This window comes from Podarcis gaigeae, assembly GCF_964106915.1.
Source record: "Podarcis gaigeae genome assembly, chromosome: 14".
NCBI lineage: Eukaryota > Metazoa > Chordata > Lepidosauria > Squamata > Lacertidae > Podarcis > Podarcis gaigeae.
In genome coordinates, this window is record NC_139690.1 from 34,976,674 (window position 1) to 34,993,758 (window position 17,085).

Here is a 17,085-nt window from a genome sequence, read left to right on the forward strand (position 1 = left end):
CTCGGCCCTCCAGATGTTTTGGGACTACAACTCCCATCATCCCTAGCTAACAAGACCAGTAGTCAGGGGTGATGGGAATTGTAGTCCTAAAACATCTGGAGGGCTGAGTTTGCCTATGCCTGGTCTACAGCATCTCCCAGTAGTCCTAGAGAGTTTCTGCCAGTCAGTGTAGACAGCATTAAGCTAGATGTTCATACTAGCTCAGTCAGTAGAGCATGAGACTCTGAATCTTAGGGTTGTGGGTTCGAGCCCCACGTTGGACAAAAGGTTCCTGCATTGCTGGAAGATGACTCCTTTGGTCCTTTCCAACTCCAGAACATTGCGATTGTGTGTCCTTGGCTGCGGTTAAGGCCCTGCTGAAGTGCAGTTGTCAGATGCTCTCAAGGCCTTTCCCCCTCGCCCCATGGCTAGGGGGCAAATAGAGATCCCTACCTTGCAAAGTTCCCCTGGTAGTTTGGGAGGTTCTCTGGAAGTGAGATAAAAGAAGCAGGGGGACTGCATCCAATTCTAGGCCTACTCAGAGTAAACACATTTAAATCAGTGGAACTGAAACACGATTTGCACTCTCTCCTCGGGTCTCATGCAAACATAAGTATAGGAGGTGGTGGGGAAAGAACATAAGAAGATCCTGTTGGATCAGGCCAATGGCTCACCTAGTCCAGCATCCTGTTCTCACAGAAGCCACCCAGATGCCTGTGGGGAACTCTAACGCAGGACCTGAGCACAGGAGCCCTCTCCCTGCCTGTGATTTCCAGCAACTGGTATTAAGAATAATTTTTGCCTCTGTCCATGGAGCAGAGGCTGGTAGCTCTTGGTAGCTTTTTCCACCCTGAATTTGTGGAATCCTCTTTTAAAGCCATCCAAGTTGGTGGCCATCAATACATGCTCTGTGAAGGACTTTCTTTCATCTATCCTGAATCTTCTAACATGTAGCTTCATTGGACGTCCACAAGTGTTACAAGAGAGTGAGAAGAACTTTACCCATTCCTTCGTGCCATTTTATATGCCTCTGTCATGTCCCCTCTTACTAGCCTTTTCTCTCAACTAAAATGTCCCAAATGCTGCAACAGACCTTGTAGGGGGAAGAGAATATAAAGAAGAGCCCTGCTGGATACAGACCAAAGTCCAGCGCCCCTGATTCCTGTGCTTGCCAACCTGATGCCTTTAGGAAGCGCATGAGAAGGGCAAGAAGGCCTTCTCCAGCTGTTGCTCCCCACTAGCAGGTATTCAGAGATAGGTAAAGGTAAGGGGACCCCTGACCACTAGGTCCAGTCGTGACCGACTCAGGGGTTGCGGTGCTCATCTCGCTTTATTGGTCGAGGGAGCCGGCGTACAGCTTCCGGGTCATGTGGCCAGCATGACTAAGCCGTTTCTGGCAAACCAGAGCAGCACCGTTTACCTTCCCACCAGAGCGGTACCTATTTATCTACTTGCACTTTGATGTGCTTTCAAACTGCTAGGTTGGCAGGAGCAGGGACCAAGCAACGGGAGCTCACCCCGTTGCGGGGATTCGAACCGCCGACCTTCTGATCAGCAAGTCCTAGGCTCTGTGGTTTAACCCACAGTGCCACCCGCCTCCCTCATTCAGAGATATTCAGAGATAGACTACCCCAAACACGGAGGTTCCCTGTTGCCATTGTGTCCAGCAGCCATCAGCATGTAGCCTCAACCTCCTCCTCCGTGAATTTGAATCCCTTTGAACAGCATTTCAGCTGGCGGCCATCATCTCGTATTGTGGCCTTGAGTTCCGTAGGTGAACATAGGAAGAGTAGGCAGCCCTGGCTCAGCGTTGGGCTCCCTGTCTCCTTGAAAGCTGCACCCCTGCTTCTTTTAGGACAATAGTTCCCAAAAACCTCACACATACGCGCGCACACATACGGACCACTAGAAAATTGCAGGCGGTCTTGTCGGGCCTCTTTATTATTTGCCTGCAATGTGCTGTGTGATGTTTAATTGTATCCATGTTGCTTCTTTTCTTGCATTGTATTCCAATTTGCGCTGTAGTGCAATAAAATACAATATAGGAAACAAAAGAAAGCATTTGGAATACAGATAGAAATAAATATGAATACTTGCTGTTGACACGCCATGGACTGCCTGAATGAAGCTCACAGACCGCTGGTGGCTCACAGACCCCTCTGTTTTAAGGGACTGAGAGAAATAAAGCACTTTGGTCAGTTAAACTGACTTTCTGTTCTGTGCACAATACTCATTCTCAGAAGTACAGCAGGGCAACCGGATCGAGAAGAAGGGGAAGAGTAAGTCGCGTGGAGGAACTTCTGTCCCACCTGGAGTATCTGGTTCAGGTTTCCCTTCTCTCTTCCGCTTTCAGAGAGTAGCCCTGAGCCTCAGCGGAGGAGCATGGAGGAGCAGCCGGCAAGAGAGCAGCTATCCCGGGATGACCCTTCCGTTAGCACAGGAGACCAGAAGCTCTTTGGCTATGTGGGGATTGAGGCCGTGATGGACCAGATGCGGATCAAGACCATGAAGACCGGCTTCGAATTCAACATCATGGTTGTAGGTGAGTAGCAGGTGCTGTGAGCCACCCTCAGGCTTCGTCAGATGGGAAGGCCTGGCGTGGGGGGTGACACAGTGCTTAATTCTGAGAGAGATATGCCAGAGCTTCGTTCTCCTTAGAAGAGCCTCCCTGTACACTGGAAGTCTTTAAAACACACACACACACACACACACAGAGAGAGAGAGAGAGAGAGAGAGAGAGAGAGAGAGAGGGGTGCATATTTAGAAATAATTATCACCCTTTAAATAGAAATGCAATGCATTTCATCCTAGCAGGGAAAACTGTGATCAGGGAACCTTTGCAATTGCTAAGTCTGTAGTCCAGATGCTGTGGATAAGTGACCTGTGGTGTAGTGGTTAAGAGCGGTAGTCTCGTAATCTGGGGAACCGGGTTCGCTTCCCCACTCCTCCACATGCAGCTGCTGGGTGACCTTGGGCCAGTCACACTTCTCTGACGTCTCTCAGCCCCACTCACCTCACAGAGTGTTTGTTGTGGGGGAGGAAGGGAAAGGAGAATGTTAGCTGCTTTGAGACTCCTTAGGGTAGTGATAAAGTGGGATATCAAATCCAAACTCTTCATCTTCTTCTTCGAGTGCCTGACCTTTAAGGCAGACTTGGACCAGGCAGCATTTCAGAAGGCCTTCAAATAGAGGGCTGTGCTCCATAACACAGGACCACAGCCAACCCTCTCTTGAGGCCAGGATGAAGGCTGTGTTGTGAACTTCCTCCCCTGGAAGGCTTTTAGAGCATCGCAGGTGTCGAGAGCTCAGGAGGCTGAGTTTGCTCGTAGTTTCCCCTCAGCAGGGGAAAGCGTGGGCAAGGAAATGGAGGCACCGTCTTTCTCCTCTGCCCACGTCATGGTCACCGTCTCCAGGCCTCCCCAGCAAATCTGTTGACACGGCAGAATTTGGCGTCCCTGGAGATGCAACTGGGCAAAGGGCAGGCCGAGTGCCTGCAGCTGTAAAGCTGAGCTCATGTGTGAAAGGATGAATAAAGAAAAGACCAGCATTTGGGAGAAAGCCAGGGGGAGGATAAAAAGGGGGAGAGGACTCTGTCTGAGAATAAGGAGCAGAAGAAATTTGATTCAGCTCGCATTTCAAGGTGAACCCACTTAATTTGCACGTTCCAGAAAGGTATGTGAACCAGAACACAGCCCTCCTTAAAAATGTGCACTTCTCTGAGTCCTACAATGCACAATAATTTTTGTGTTGGCATCCATCTATCTCGAAAGACAATGTAGTATGCCTCTGGGGGTGAAGTTGAACTTTGTGTTTTCAGCACCAATGTGACTTCCCTGGCACATAAGCCTGGGCAGCATGCATGGAGGTCCTGGGCTCTCTTTTGGCCTTGCCGATGTCGTCCAAAGGAAAGCAGAACGATACCTTTGGCAGGTATTTGTGTAGGGATTACTCCTGGGCCTTTTCTTCTCCCCAAGATGTCCTACAAGACTGAGCCCCATCGGCTATCCTCACCTAATTTAGCCAACCAGTCAAAGCTGTCTCCCAGGGTGTGGCCGCTGTCACATGCTGACAGCTTCAAGTGAGAGCTAAGTCCTGGGTGGGGTGACCAAAGGTGAACAAATTACCCCAGGAGGAGCATGACATGTCACCCACCAGAGGTACTACCCCTCCCCTAACACCCCATACACCCCATGGCCCAGTATAAATCTATCACTATTATTGCGTAAGTGGCTTGTTGCAGAATACACTCACTAAAAATGGATGGAGGGCAGAATCTGGAGAGGACATAGTCCGGCTCCCTTTCATAGAAGCTGCTAGTCCCTTTCATTGTGCTACCCCAGAGGCCATGAGTCGCTACCCTCAAATATGGAAGCTTTGAACTACCTTTAGTGTTGCAGCTGGCCTTCTGCAGCGTCCTTTGGGTTAGTGGGGAGGGGGAGACGCTCTGAGGCTTTTTGTGTATTTTTTTTTCCCTGGGACTCCTCGCCTGCCGTGCAAACCCTCTAACTCTTTCCTAGCAACCTCGTGCCCTTTCCCACCATCCAGCCTCCTGGAATTTCTTCTCCTTGGCCTCCATGCAGACAAAGGCTTTGTCCAGAGCGCTCCTCCAAAGACACACACACACACACACCCTCCGCCACAACCCTGCGATGCGCTCGGCAATAAATATTTCCAGATCAAAAGCCAGAAGCCAGTACGGAGATGCCAAAAAAGCAAATCCCAAATAAGAAGAATGATTTTGTTTGGGGCCTGAAACATCCTCGAGGGAAGAAAGTCGGGAGGATTATGGGGATAAGATTTTTTTAAAAAAAGAAGAAGAAGACGTGCTGAGCAAATGCTGCAGCACGCAAGATGTCAGATAAATCCCCATCATGGATTTCCCTGTCCAGGAGGAACTGATAGAACAGGTGCAAGGAGACAGACTCTTTCGAGAGATTTTTTTTTTTTCCCAGGAGGACTTCAGCTACAAGACAAATGGGTTTGGCTCTTGGCTGTCTTGCTAAATAGATGGGCCTGAGATGCCAGGGGCTGTAGGCCCTAGTGGATAAGAGGAGAGGGGGTTGGCTAGGAAGAATATATGCCTCGCTCATGAGTTAGGACAGGTGTGCATCATCTCTTTGATCCCACAAAAGATGAGGAAAGGACACACATTCACCACTGAAACATCCCCTTGGCTGTGGGCATCTGCCCCATGAATCAGCGCAGAAAAATGGCAGATTTCAACTTTCAAATAATTTCAACTTTTTTAAACGCACACACACACACACACACACATTCTTAGGGTTGCAAAAGGAGACATGGACCTGTGCAGGGAACACCTAGCAAAACCCCAGAAAGCCAGAAAGGGGTTAAAGAGGATTTCCATCATGGCTCCCTGATCTCCTCCCTGACCAACCCCACCGTACTTAACAGAAACAGGGGAACAGGCAAGGCCAGCCCAAGACATTTTGCTGCCTAAAGGACCTTATAGTCATTTCACTGGGCCACCCTCTTTCCCAGGACTGGCCCTAACATCAGGCAGAGAGAGAGAGAAGGAAGGAAGGAAGGAAGGAAGGAAGGAAGGAAGGAAGGAAGGAAGTTTTGCCGCACCGCCTAATAAACACACCTGTTCATTTAAAAGTTCTCCCAAGAAGGGTAAAGTATCTAAGAGCCAGACCAACCATTCCATCTGTGGGAGAAATGTAGATGAGAAACAACCATGTCCAAAATAAATAAATAAAGATCCACACAATTTGCAGCAAGGCACAACAAGAAAAGAGCTCTGGCAGATATCTGGTAACGCCACCTCTGGATCTTATTCAGCAACCCTCCAGATGACCTGTTTAGTGAGCATCCATCCTGATTTGCTTCCACAAAACATACATCCGGGTTAGACTATATCCAGTCTGCATGGCGCATCCCTTCTGATTTATTTACAGGGTGGTTACATGCCAACGAGCATTCATCTTGAATTCACCCTGATTTGCTTGGGTGGCGACAATGCATCTTCTTCTTTATCGTTTGTTCATCCCACAATTTTCATTCCTTTTCACCATCACTTTCCTAACTGCAAAAAGCCTGTTGTCAAGTGGGTTTGTTGCACCAGCACATTAGTCCACTTTAGTTTCAGAAACCTAAATTTCCAGGATGTGCTTGAATCGCTCCTACAAAATACTGAAGGGTCGAAGTTGCTGCCTATCGGCTGATCAGCAATAACTTCCCACCTGCTTTCTGCGGGGGTTGGCTGTGCTATTGGGTTCCCCTAGGCAAGCTCCACAGTACATACAGCCAGTCTCCACAGGTGTACTCTCAGTCAGCTTATGGGTAGTGACAGCCTCATATACTCAGAGTCGAGAGTGGATTTCATGCTCTTTATTCAGCTCATAGTGGTGAGGAGGAATGAATGTTTCCCCAAAGTATCTGCTTTATATACATTATTTACACAATGGGCTGCACGTGATTGGCTAATTCCGGAATTCTCCTGTAGGCCAATCAGGTTGTGGATTCACTTCCATCTGGAGCTGGATTGGGTGGCTCCTGCAGACCAATCATACTGCTGCATTGTTCTAGGACCAGTCAGACTGCTGCATTTTGTATCCTATTCAACAGTACATAACACTTGCCAATGGACAGTCAGTAGCGCACCTTGAGGCAACTCTTGGGCGTGGGTTTGGAGGGGTGACTTCCTGGGCCAAACTGGGACCCATGCTCGGCCGAATTAGACTGAATGGCTAAAGTTCCCCACCTCTGAACTACTCTTGCTGGCAGTGACTCTTCAGGGTTTCAGGCAAGAGTCTCTCCCAGTCTTAATGTGGAGATGCTGGGAACTGAAAGATGCTCTGCCACAGTTCTTCCCCATCATAACTAAAAGAGGGAGCCTCTTCCTTCACCCCCTCTCGGTCCTGATCTTGTCCTTGTCCCATCAGTAGGGCATCAAGGCTGGACGTCTGCCCAAGCGCCCTTCCGGCTGTACCAAAGCAATCCAGCCACGATGGGCAATTGGAATAGAGGACCAGGAAAGCAAAAAGCTGTTCCAGCTGTGACTCCTCCGACCCTTTCTGGAGGCTGCACATCTGGTTTCAATCAATCCTGGGAAACATTTTTTTTCCGTGCGGAGAAGTTTGACATTTTTGAACTTAAAAGGGGTGTGTTTGTGCTTGTGGAGGGGGCAGCATGGGGGGGCAGATTGGAGCTGCCTGTGACAGGGAGAGGAAAGCCCTATCAAGCCAGATAAGCCCTCTCGGGGGAGAGCGTGAAGTAAACAAGAGACAAGGAGAGGCCCAGTCAACATTTGGGTTTTTAAAAGAAGTGAGAGAGACAAAACCAGCAACGCCGTTGTGTTTCATGCATAGTGGATAAAGATGGCTCTCAAACATTTGTAGTAACATTTTACCAAACATTTTAGCATCTTAGGTGTGAACAGCTGAGGTGGGTTGCAGAGTATGCAAGCTTCTGGGTTCCACTGCATCCATCATCAGGCAAACTAATGGGAGATTCTCCTCCCTTTCCCTTCCACTTGATGAAAGATGTTTTGACATCATTCCAGAGCTTCCTTCCTCCTACACAGATATGTGCAATGGAATAACAGAATGATGGTGGTGGTGGTGATAAGACATGATGATAAAACCAGCACATTTCAAAGGCAAGGAGCCACAGAGATGAACAGAAAACTGTAAGCTATGGGGTACGGTCTCACCCAGCCAGGAACCCCCAAAAGCAGCTGTGGAGAAATGAGGGATTTGGATCAGGGTCACAGAATGAGGCAGAAGACCCAGCTTTTCGCCGCTGTTAATTTCCTTCAACTTTTGAAGTCGGGGCCATGGCGGAAATCAAGGGTCAAGACTGTTAAGTTGTGGGTAGACATAGCAGACGACACAGCGATTCTTCCAAAGCAGCTCTTTATTTGTAAGCTGGAACAGAACTGAGGAGCTCAGTCAGCCTGCTTATATAGAGCTCCAGAACAATGTAACTGTTGCCATTTTCTAAAACTATCCAATCACTGAACGTCACTTTCGATCCTTCATTTGCATACAAACTATCCAGTCACTGAACGTCACTTTCAATCCTTCATTTGCATAACTATCTACAGTATCCCCCTGCTGGCCCAGGGTGAGAACTTCAGTACATAACAAAGACATATCAGGGTTTTGGTATGTATTTGAAGGTGTCATCAGGGGAGCAGACAAGATGCCCATTAGACTAGTGTCCCTCAAGTTGTGGCACTCCAGATGCTGGACTCCATCTGATTAGCCCCAGCCAGCATGACCAATGGCAAGGGATTATGGGAGTTGTAGTCCAACATCATCTGGAGGGCACCAGGTTGGCCAAAGTACTCCAAGTTGCCTTAGGACTGCAGCAGGTTTTTCCTGGTACCCAGGTTCTTCTCATGGGTCTTCATCCAAGGAGGTCTCCCTGGGGTCCTGGCCAGGTGGGATTGTGCTCCTTAGCTTACAGTTTTCTGTTCATCCCTCTGGCTGCTTGCCCTTGAAATGTGCCAGTTGAGACTTGTAGGGCAGATGGCAGGGAGACCAACACTAGGTGGAGCCAGAGCCCAAGACAAGCAAGGCCACACCCACGTCAAACATTTAAAGCCCTATGATTTAAAGCCGGGGCTTCCCCCCAAAGAATTATGGGAGCTGTAGTTTGTTAAGGGAGCTGAGGGTTGTAAGGAGACTCCTCTGTTCCCCTCAGAGTGCTACAATTTCCAGAGTTTCCAGGGGATTGTCGCTCTGGGAGGGGAATAAGGGTCTCTGATTTCACTGAAATTGGTCTCTTAGCCATCTCTGCTCTAATCCCGCCTCCCTGGAGCAATGAAGAACATGCTTGTTCCATCTTCTCCCATGCAAGAGCCCTTCTGAGATCTGAAGGCCGCCAATGTATTAGGTTTGGTTTCACAGCCGTCTCTTCCTCTGCCCTTTTACCCGCAGGTCAAAGTGGCCTCGGCAAGTCCACCATGGTGAACACGCTCTTCAAATCCAAGGTCAGCCGGAAACCGACAGGCTCCGGTTATGAGGAATGCATTCCCAAGACCTTGCAGCTGCTCTCCGTCACTCGCGGTGAGGACCCTGGCGGAATTATTATCGTTATTACATTTATATCGCACCTCCCTTCCAAGGAACTCAAGCCAGCATCCATGAATCTCCCCCTTCCCATTTTATCTTCCTAACAACCCTGTGACGTAGGCTGAGAGTGTGTGACTGGCTCAAGATCACGCAGTGAGCTTCATGGCTGAGTGTGGATTTGAACCCTGGTCTCCCAGTTCCTAGTCCGACACTGTGACAGTATACCACGCTGCCTCCTCTTTTCACTTACAGTGTTCTGAGGGAAACATCTGCTTCCCCTTCTCTCCTGTACTTGCTAGCCACAATCTTAATAAACTCATTATTTACCTAGTGTGGCTCCTTTTGTCCTACTATTAGCCCTCATTCCCATACTTTTTTAGTTCACATTTTAGTTCACATTTCACACTCCCCCTTCTCTGTCCTCCATTGAGGCAAGCAAGAATAACTCTCAGGGTTCAAGAACACATTCCAGCCTAGCAAAATCACTTGGTTGTTTTTTTTGGGGGGGGGGAATGCCAATCAAGACTTGAGGGGTGGGCTTAGGAGGGGGCGTGGCCTAAGGAGAGCTCTGAGGTCCAGACAGTGTTAGAAACTGAGAGGTGAAAACTAGGAGTTAAATGGCACCTTAAACCAAGGTTATGGGCACAACAACAGAATGTCTAGACACGCTTTTTTATAACAAGAATACAAAGCTGAAAATGAATGAACTGCAGCTAAAATATTATGTTCATTTTTCACACGGTCTAGTCCTCATCTTAAGCCTGCAAAACACAAACCCATATTTCCCCTGCCCACCCCCCTAATATTCTTAAGAGGGGTGTCCTCTCCAGTCTTCAGAGAGTGGTTGGAAGTGAGGAGGCAGAAAAAGGTCCTCCTTTCCTTCCCACAGTGGCACTTTTAATCTGAAATCTTAGGCGCAGTACAGTGGCACCTTGGTTTACGAACTTAATCCGGAAGTCCATTCTTAAACCAAAGCATTCTTAAATCAAGGCATGCTTTCTCATAGCAGCGGGGGACTCAGTTTACAAACGGAACACACTCAACAGGAAGCGAAACATGTTCTGCTTCCAAGGCAAAGTTCACAAACCAAAACACCTACTTCCAGGTTCGCAGCGTTCTTAATTCAAGTTGTTCATAAACTAATCTGTTCTTAAACCAAGGTACCACTGTACTATGCCCAGAGCTCAGATACTGCTTGCGTTAAGGAAATTCCCTGTCGCAAAATGCACCTAGAACAATGGGAGCTTTGGATGCTGGGACCAGATGGAAGGGCCTTTGGGGCCACGTTTGTCTCCTAGCCCTGAGAACCCCATCTCAGTCTTAGAAGCTCTGCTGAAGGCAGTGTATAAATATTCTGAGTAAAATGCAATGCAATGAATAAATCAATCTTTTAGGGAGTGGTAGTAAAGACAAAGTCGTCAATAACATCTTACATTGGATTCCCTGATAATTTTATTAGGCGAGTTAGCTCCACAAATAAAACATAAAGAGTTAATGTGGAATTTAATAGCAGCTGCTCACATACTTGTGGTACAAAATGGGGGGTGGGGGGGGAATGGGTCGCCACCAACAGTGAAAGAATGGCTAACAAAAATTTGGAAAGCACATGAGCTGATGGAATTGATTAGCATGAGAGAAGGGAGACAGGATCACCTGGCTGTTCTGGTGAGATGAATTGCCATTCTGTTTAAATTCTATGCCTCCTTTGCATCTGTGCATATAAATTAGCACTTGTGCATTTCATGCAAACCCTTCTTATATTTTTAAAACAACAACAACAAAATTTATTTATGCAGTAAACTATAAAAAGGAAAGGACAAGCAGAAAACCGCTCAATCCGATGTTTTCAGTGCACAGAACAAGTGGAAGTTTAGAGCCCAAAGTGTCTGCAGTCAAATTGGATAGGCAAAATGGGGAAGAATCCTCTCTTACTCCAGGGAGGGAGGGGAAGAGGGCATGGGGGGGCGCAGTGAGTCTCTGAGCAGCTCTATGGAAGCCATGTATGTGAGAGAGACTTCTGTGTTAGAGAAGGCAGGATAAATCCATCAGTTTTGCTCTGTTTTTCACATTTCAAATTTTAACTTCAGTTTGCCACATTTTGCGAGAAGGAAGCAGGCGAGCTTCCCTTTGGGATGAGAAGGGCCCCTCAGAGGCAGTGAACTAACACCGTTTCGCTCTGTTTCCCAACAGTTGTTGAAGAGAAGGGTGTGAAGATGAAGCTGACGGTGACAGACACGCCAGGATTTGGGGATCAGATTAACAATCAAAACTGGTATGAGAGAGACCTGATTGCTGCTTCACTTCTCTTTCTTGGGGAAAGGGGGGCTGCACTAGGAGTGGAAACAACACAACCGTTAAAAGTGTTTCTGAGGTGGTGGTGAAACATCGGTGGGGCTTCTATCTTTTGCCTTTTATAAATTGGGGTTTGCTTCCGGACAAACTGTTTCTCAAACATTCTTCATGATTTGTTTCCAGGGAGATGGGACGCTGTCCACTATTTTTGAGCATTTGTTCAGATTTCTTTGTAATACAGCATTGCATCAAAGCAAGTGTCATCATCACACCCTTTCAGTGCACCCCCCCCCCACTTTCCTTAGTGCACAAAGTCCAATCTTTTTTGGGGGGGTGCAGATGCACAAGTCTTCCCAATCGACTAGAGCCACACAACCTGAATTTGCCACTGTGTGAGCATAGCACACCTGATTTCTGAAGAAATGCACAAACCAGAGCCTTCTACTCCAAAACTGTTGCTACGAGGATATGTGCATGTGAAACTTTCTTTTCTTAGGGGTGATTCTGAACCAGGGGTAGGCAACCTAAGGCCCGTGGGCCGTATGCGGCCCACTCGCCTTCTCAATCTGGCCCGAGGATGGTCCAGGAATCAGCATGTTTTTACATGAGGAGAATGTGTGCTTTTATTTAAAATGCATCTCTGGGTTATTTGTGGGGCATAGGAATTCGTTCATTTTGATTTTTTTTCAAAATATAGTCCGGCCCACCACATGGTCTGAGGGACAGTGGACTGGCCCACGGCTGAAAAAGGTTGCTGACCCCTGTTCTGAACAGAGAGGTGATGGCGGAAGGGTGTGCTTAACCTCATTTATACTGCAGAGTTTCTCTACTCCAAATCATTCCCCACACCACTGCCTGTTCTCCTTCCTCCAGAGTTCCCAGACATGGTTTTCCTCTCTCACATGCTAGGAGAGGAGCGACTTGAAGGGAGAATTTCCTCTGAGCATAAGAATCACCCTCTCTCCTTCCCCATAGCTGGGACCCAATCATCGAATATATCAACGACCAGTATGAGCGATACCTGAGAGAAGAGATCCTCATTAACCGCAAACGGAAGATCCCCGACACCCGAGTCCACGCCTGTGTATATTTCGTGCCACCAACGGGTCACTGGTAAGCCCTTCTTGCAGGCGGGGGTGAAGAAGATCTTGCATTAAAGATACTCTTATTTCGTTATCATCAGGCATACTTGGGTTTGTTGGAATTAGAGAGAGAGAGAGAGCGCAGAAATAAGTAGTTTAGTAAAACAGCTGGTGGAAAGGATAAATAAACTTTTTTAAAAAATAATAATTTATTTTTCATTCATAAAAATCCAACGGAGGCCACATGAATACAATACCAAATCATAATACAATCAAAAAAGCCAATTAATCGGATATTTTTGAATGACTTCCCGTGTTCCGGCTATCAGGAGTTGATGTTATTCCTTAAAGATAAAGAAACTTAAGTCTTAGTACTCTTAGCAAGCAACCACAAGCTTACATGTAGCCGTCATGGAGTCAAGAGGTTAACAAAAGGGTGGCCATGGCAAGAATATGAAAAGCCTGAGAGAAAACCCACAGACAAAGTTACTCAGGAAGGAATCAGCCAGGGAAGAGTAGGCTGCCTTTCTGTCTATCACCCCCACCCTCCATCGGTCCAGATAACATATTGCAGGTGTTGTCACTTTCCTTGCAACAGAGTGTAGGGCAGGACTGGGATCCTGTGGCCCTCCAGAGGTTGTGGGAGCCTGTCTCCAGCGATGCTGGATGGGGCTGGTGGGCATTTGCAAGGCCACAGGTTCCCCATTTGCCCCCCGAGTCGAGAGAAAAAACAGTGTAGACACTATGAAGTCTGCTTTTGGAAATTTATATTAGGCCTCACCCTGCCCCTTGGTGTGTCTGGTTTGAAAGCCTTTGCTTTTTCTACTTCCATTCTGTAAGTTGCTTTGAGACCCCTTGGTGCAAAAAAGTAATAATTGCAGGAAATATAATAAATAATCATAATAATGTCCATCAGCTGAGCCTGCGGGCACCACAGAGAAGCACATCGGGGCTGACTTGGGCATGCCTTCGTACCTTCCAGGAATGCCTGTCACTTTCAGTTGAAACAAACTCATAAAAATGTCTGCCAGGCTCCTTGTCCCCCATCCCCTCCTCTGCCTCCGTGTGTGGGTACCGTTGGCCCCATTGCTCCTTTCCCAACATCTGTCCCACAGCTGCTTCTTTGCCATTCTCCCTGCTCCACCCAGCATAGGTGGGAGGAGAAAGTTGCATTGAGGCCAAGAATCCATTGGCTTCCGAGAGAGAGGAGTGGGCTGCTGGAGGGGTGGGGCAGGGAGTGCTCTCAGTCACTGAGGGAGGTGAGAACGCTCCCAGGACACCTTGCTCTTGCAGTGGGCGTGGGCTGAGAGCCGTGGTGTAGTGGCAAATCCAGAATGACGTGTACTTCTGGTAGTCACAGCCATACCCCCTCACAGCATGCCCCTTCTAAGATTATATAATAATTACATAATTATTAAATAATAGCCATGAGGGATGCATTGCAACAATCAGTGCAGATCTCCGTGTGTTGCTGAAATGTACTCGGAGTTGAGAGTGGATTTCATGCTCTTTATTCTGCTCATAGTGGTGAGGAGGAATGGAAGTTCCCCCATAATGTCTGCTTTATATACATTATTTACACAATGGGCCCCACGTGGTTGGCTAATTCCAGGATTCACCTGTAGGCCAATCAGGTTGCGGATTCACTTCCACCTGGAGCTGGATTGGGTGGCTCCTGTGGACCAATCAGACTGCTGCATTCTGGACCCTATTGTTCTAGGACCAATCAGACTGCTGCATTCTGGACCCTATTGTTCTAGGACCAATCAGACTGCTGCATTCTGGACCCTATTGTTCTAGGACCAATCAGACTGCTGCCTTTTAGATCCTATTCAACTCAGTACATAACAGTTGCCTTTCAGCACCTGCATGGGCAACTGATTTGGAGTGCTCCGATATCTTCTTTCGGCGCGACTTTGGATGTTCCGTTGTATGAAACAGAACATGCGCACTGTGCTCTTGAATCTGGAGCACCCCTTGTGTTTTCAGTGTCCCTAGGTGCTTGGCTTTGGAGCATACAGAAAAAACTCCTTGGCGTTCTTCCTGACGCCTTCTCCAGAGTGACCCTAGGAGCCAATCCTCTGTGACTGACTCAACTCCTCTCACTCTGATTGGCTCTAATCAGCACAAAGGTTGACATGACTTCTTCTCAGTGGCTTAAAAAAGAAGACCCCCCCCCTTTTCATGCTGATTGGGCAGCTCTGGGGCACTGGCGACAGGGATCCTACTACAAAAATAGTAATGGGTCTTGAGCTTCCCATGACTGCATCACTGGCTGGGAGGCAAAATAAATGGCCATCCCTCCCAGCACAGCCCCACTGAACGCCCTGCAGCCAGCTGCCACCTGATTCCAAAGCTTACGTTTTGTCTAGAGGTGATTCCAATGAGAAGTTGTGCCTTCTCTGTGCTGTGGGCCCCTTGCTTCTTTCAGAATGTGGCTTCCTGCCAAAAGCAGGGTTTGCAAGCGCCATGGTGAGGTGATCAGCAGTATCCACAGATCCCTACGCAGTTTGATTTCAAACCATGCAGGAGGAAGAAAAGGGGGAAAGAGGTGGGGGGGTGAGGTCGGGTGGCGATGTTTCTATTTTACTTACTATATGTAGGGTTTGGTTTGGTGTCAGCGTTGCTTGTGCAGGTTCTTTGCAGTTCACTTGTGTTCCTTTGGTGGTGAGAAAGGTTGGGGTTGGCCTAGGGTGTGGTTGTTCATTTGTGGTTGGCTGTGTCAACAAATGAAACTGATTTGTAAAAATATTACATGGGGGGGGGGAATGCGAGAGAGAGACATTGCACACACTCTTGTAAATCAAGAAAATCTTTAATAAAATAAACCATGCAGGAGGAAGGAAAAACACTTGATGACATCAGGCGATTGACAGGTGGGTGGCTACCTGCCAGAGGGACCTGCAGGGTTCGAGGAGGGGAGGGACCAGCCCAGTAGCCAAATCCAGTTCCTCATCCCTGCCCTGCGGAGACTGGCCTGTTTCCTAATGCCCTACCAACCTCAGTCTGCCCTCAGCCAGCCCTCACCTCCCTTCCTGCTCATTTACAGCCTTGGCTGCTTCCTTTCTCAGTCTTGGTTGTTGGCCTTGTAGAGTTCATCAGGAGTGACATGAACAGAGGCCAAACTAGAATTAGTTGGCTCCACCTGTCATTGGCTCTGGCTGCACCTATTGTTGGTCTCCCTGCCTTCCATGCTCCCAATTCCAAAGGCCCCCTGCCACCCCTTGCCTTAGACCGCAAGAGCCCAGGGCACATGACTCCAAGCAACAACTCTTTTGCAAACACCAAGCATGCAGGCCAGTAGACTGAGGCTTCCAATGGTACCAAGAAGCCCTTGCTCAGATTTCTTCATAGCATGATTTTGGGAAGGAGTCAAGGCTGACTCTTCCGTGTCAGGGGCAAGACCTTCTGTATCAGATTTTTGTTGTTGTTGTTTAGTCGTTTAGTTGTGTCCGTCTCCTGTGACCCCATGGACCAGAGCACTCCAGGCACTTCTGTCTTCCACGGCCTCCTGCAGTTTGGTCAAACTCATGCTGGTAGCTTCGTGAACACTGTCCAACCATCTTGTCCTCTGTCGTCCCCTTCTCCTTGTGCCCTCCATCTTTCCCAACATCAGGGTCTTTTCCAGGGAGTCTTCTCTTCTCATGAGGTGGCCAAAGTATTGGAGTCTCAGCTTCAGGATCTGTCCTTCCAGTGAGCACTCAGGGCTGATTTCCTTCAGAAGGGAGAGGTTTGATCTTCTTGCAGTCCATGGGACTCTCAAGAGTCTCCTCCAGCACCATAATTCAAAAGCATCAATTCTTCAGCAATTTTAGGCTCCCCATTAAAATTAGTTACATGAGTTTACGGGAAAGAGCAATCCGTTCAGAGAACGCTGATTAGCAAATGGTCGCGATTAAAGAAAAGCATGCAGCTCGTCTTGATTTATCCACCGCAGCTCAGAAGCAGAGAGTGGCGTCTTTCCTAATAAATCCCATCAGTAGCAGCCACTCTTGTTTAGTTGTTTGCCAGAAAATGGATCTCCAGTTTCTCAACACGTGGGCTTTTGCACACAAACGGACAGAATAATCTCTCTTGGGGTGGCAGGGAGATTTCGCCGACTCAAAGCAACTTCAAACTTAAATACTTGGATTAAATGATACAACAGACCCTGTGAGTGTGATGGAAACTTCCAGCTTCCTCAAGTAATGGGGTGGCTGGGTAGTAAGACTAGGTAACATGTCACAAACACACTCCCAGCATCCTATAAATCTTTCCGCAAGCAAGATGGGAAGCCTTTCTGAGCCTTTCTGGCAGCCGAGACATTGGCTCCATCCGCACAATGTATTTAAAGCAGTATCATACCACTCTGGCTTCCCCCAGAGAATCCTGGGAACTGTAGTTTATTAAAGGTGGTGGTTGTTCTTAAGGAGACCCCAATTCCCCTCATGGAGCTGCAATTCCCAGAGTTGCTGGGGAAGAAGGATTGGTGGTTTAACCACTCTGGGAATTGTAGCTCTGGGAGAGGAATTGCAGCTCTCAGCGCCCTCAACAAACTACAGTTCCCAGGATTCTCAGGGGGAAGACATGACTCTCAAAGTGTGGTAATTGTATGGTAAGGATCTGACCTTATACTTCAAGCCTAGAAGGACTAATACCCACATCAATTATGCAGGGTTGAACGACCTTACTGCCCCTCCTACAATTAAACAT

At 48.0% G+C, this 17,085-nt stretch overlaps 1 protein-coding gene across 2 annotated transcripts in view; it reads left to right on the forward strand.

Moving 5' to 3' along the window:
• The window catches only part of SEPTIN12 (septin 12), a 76,298-nt gene that overhangs the window by 48,960 nt on the left and 10,253 nt on the right, over nucleotides 1-17,085 (forward strand). For both annotated transcript variants that reach the window (XM_083710829.1, XM_083710830.1), the window contains exons 4-7: nucleotides 2,333-2,521; nucleotides 8,885-9,013; nucleotides 11,210-11,291; nucleotides 12,287-12,424. In XM_083710829.1, coding sequence (XP_083566955.1) covers nucleotides 2,333-2,521; nucleotides 8,885-9,013; nucleotides 11,210-11,291; nucleotides 12,287-12,424 — 538 coding nt within the window. The remainder of the gene's footprint in view (nucleotides 1-2,332; nucleotides 2,522-8,884; nucleotides 9,014-11,209; nucleotides 11,292-12,286; nucleotides 12,425-17,085) is intronic.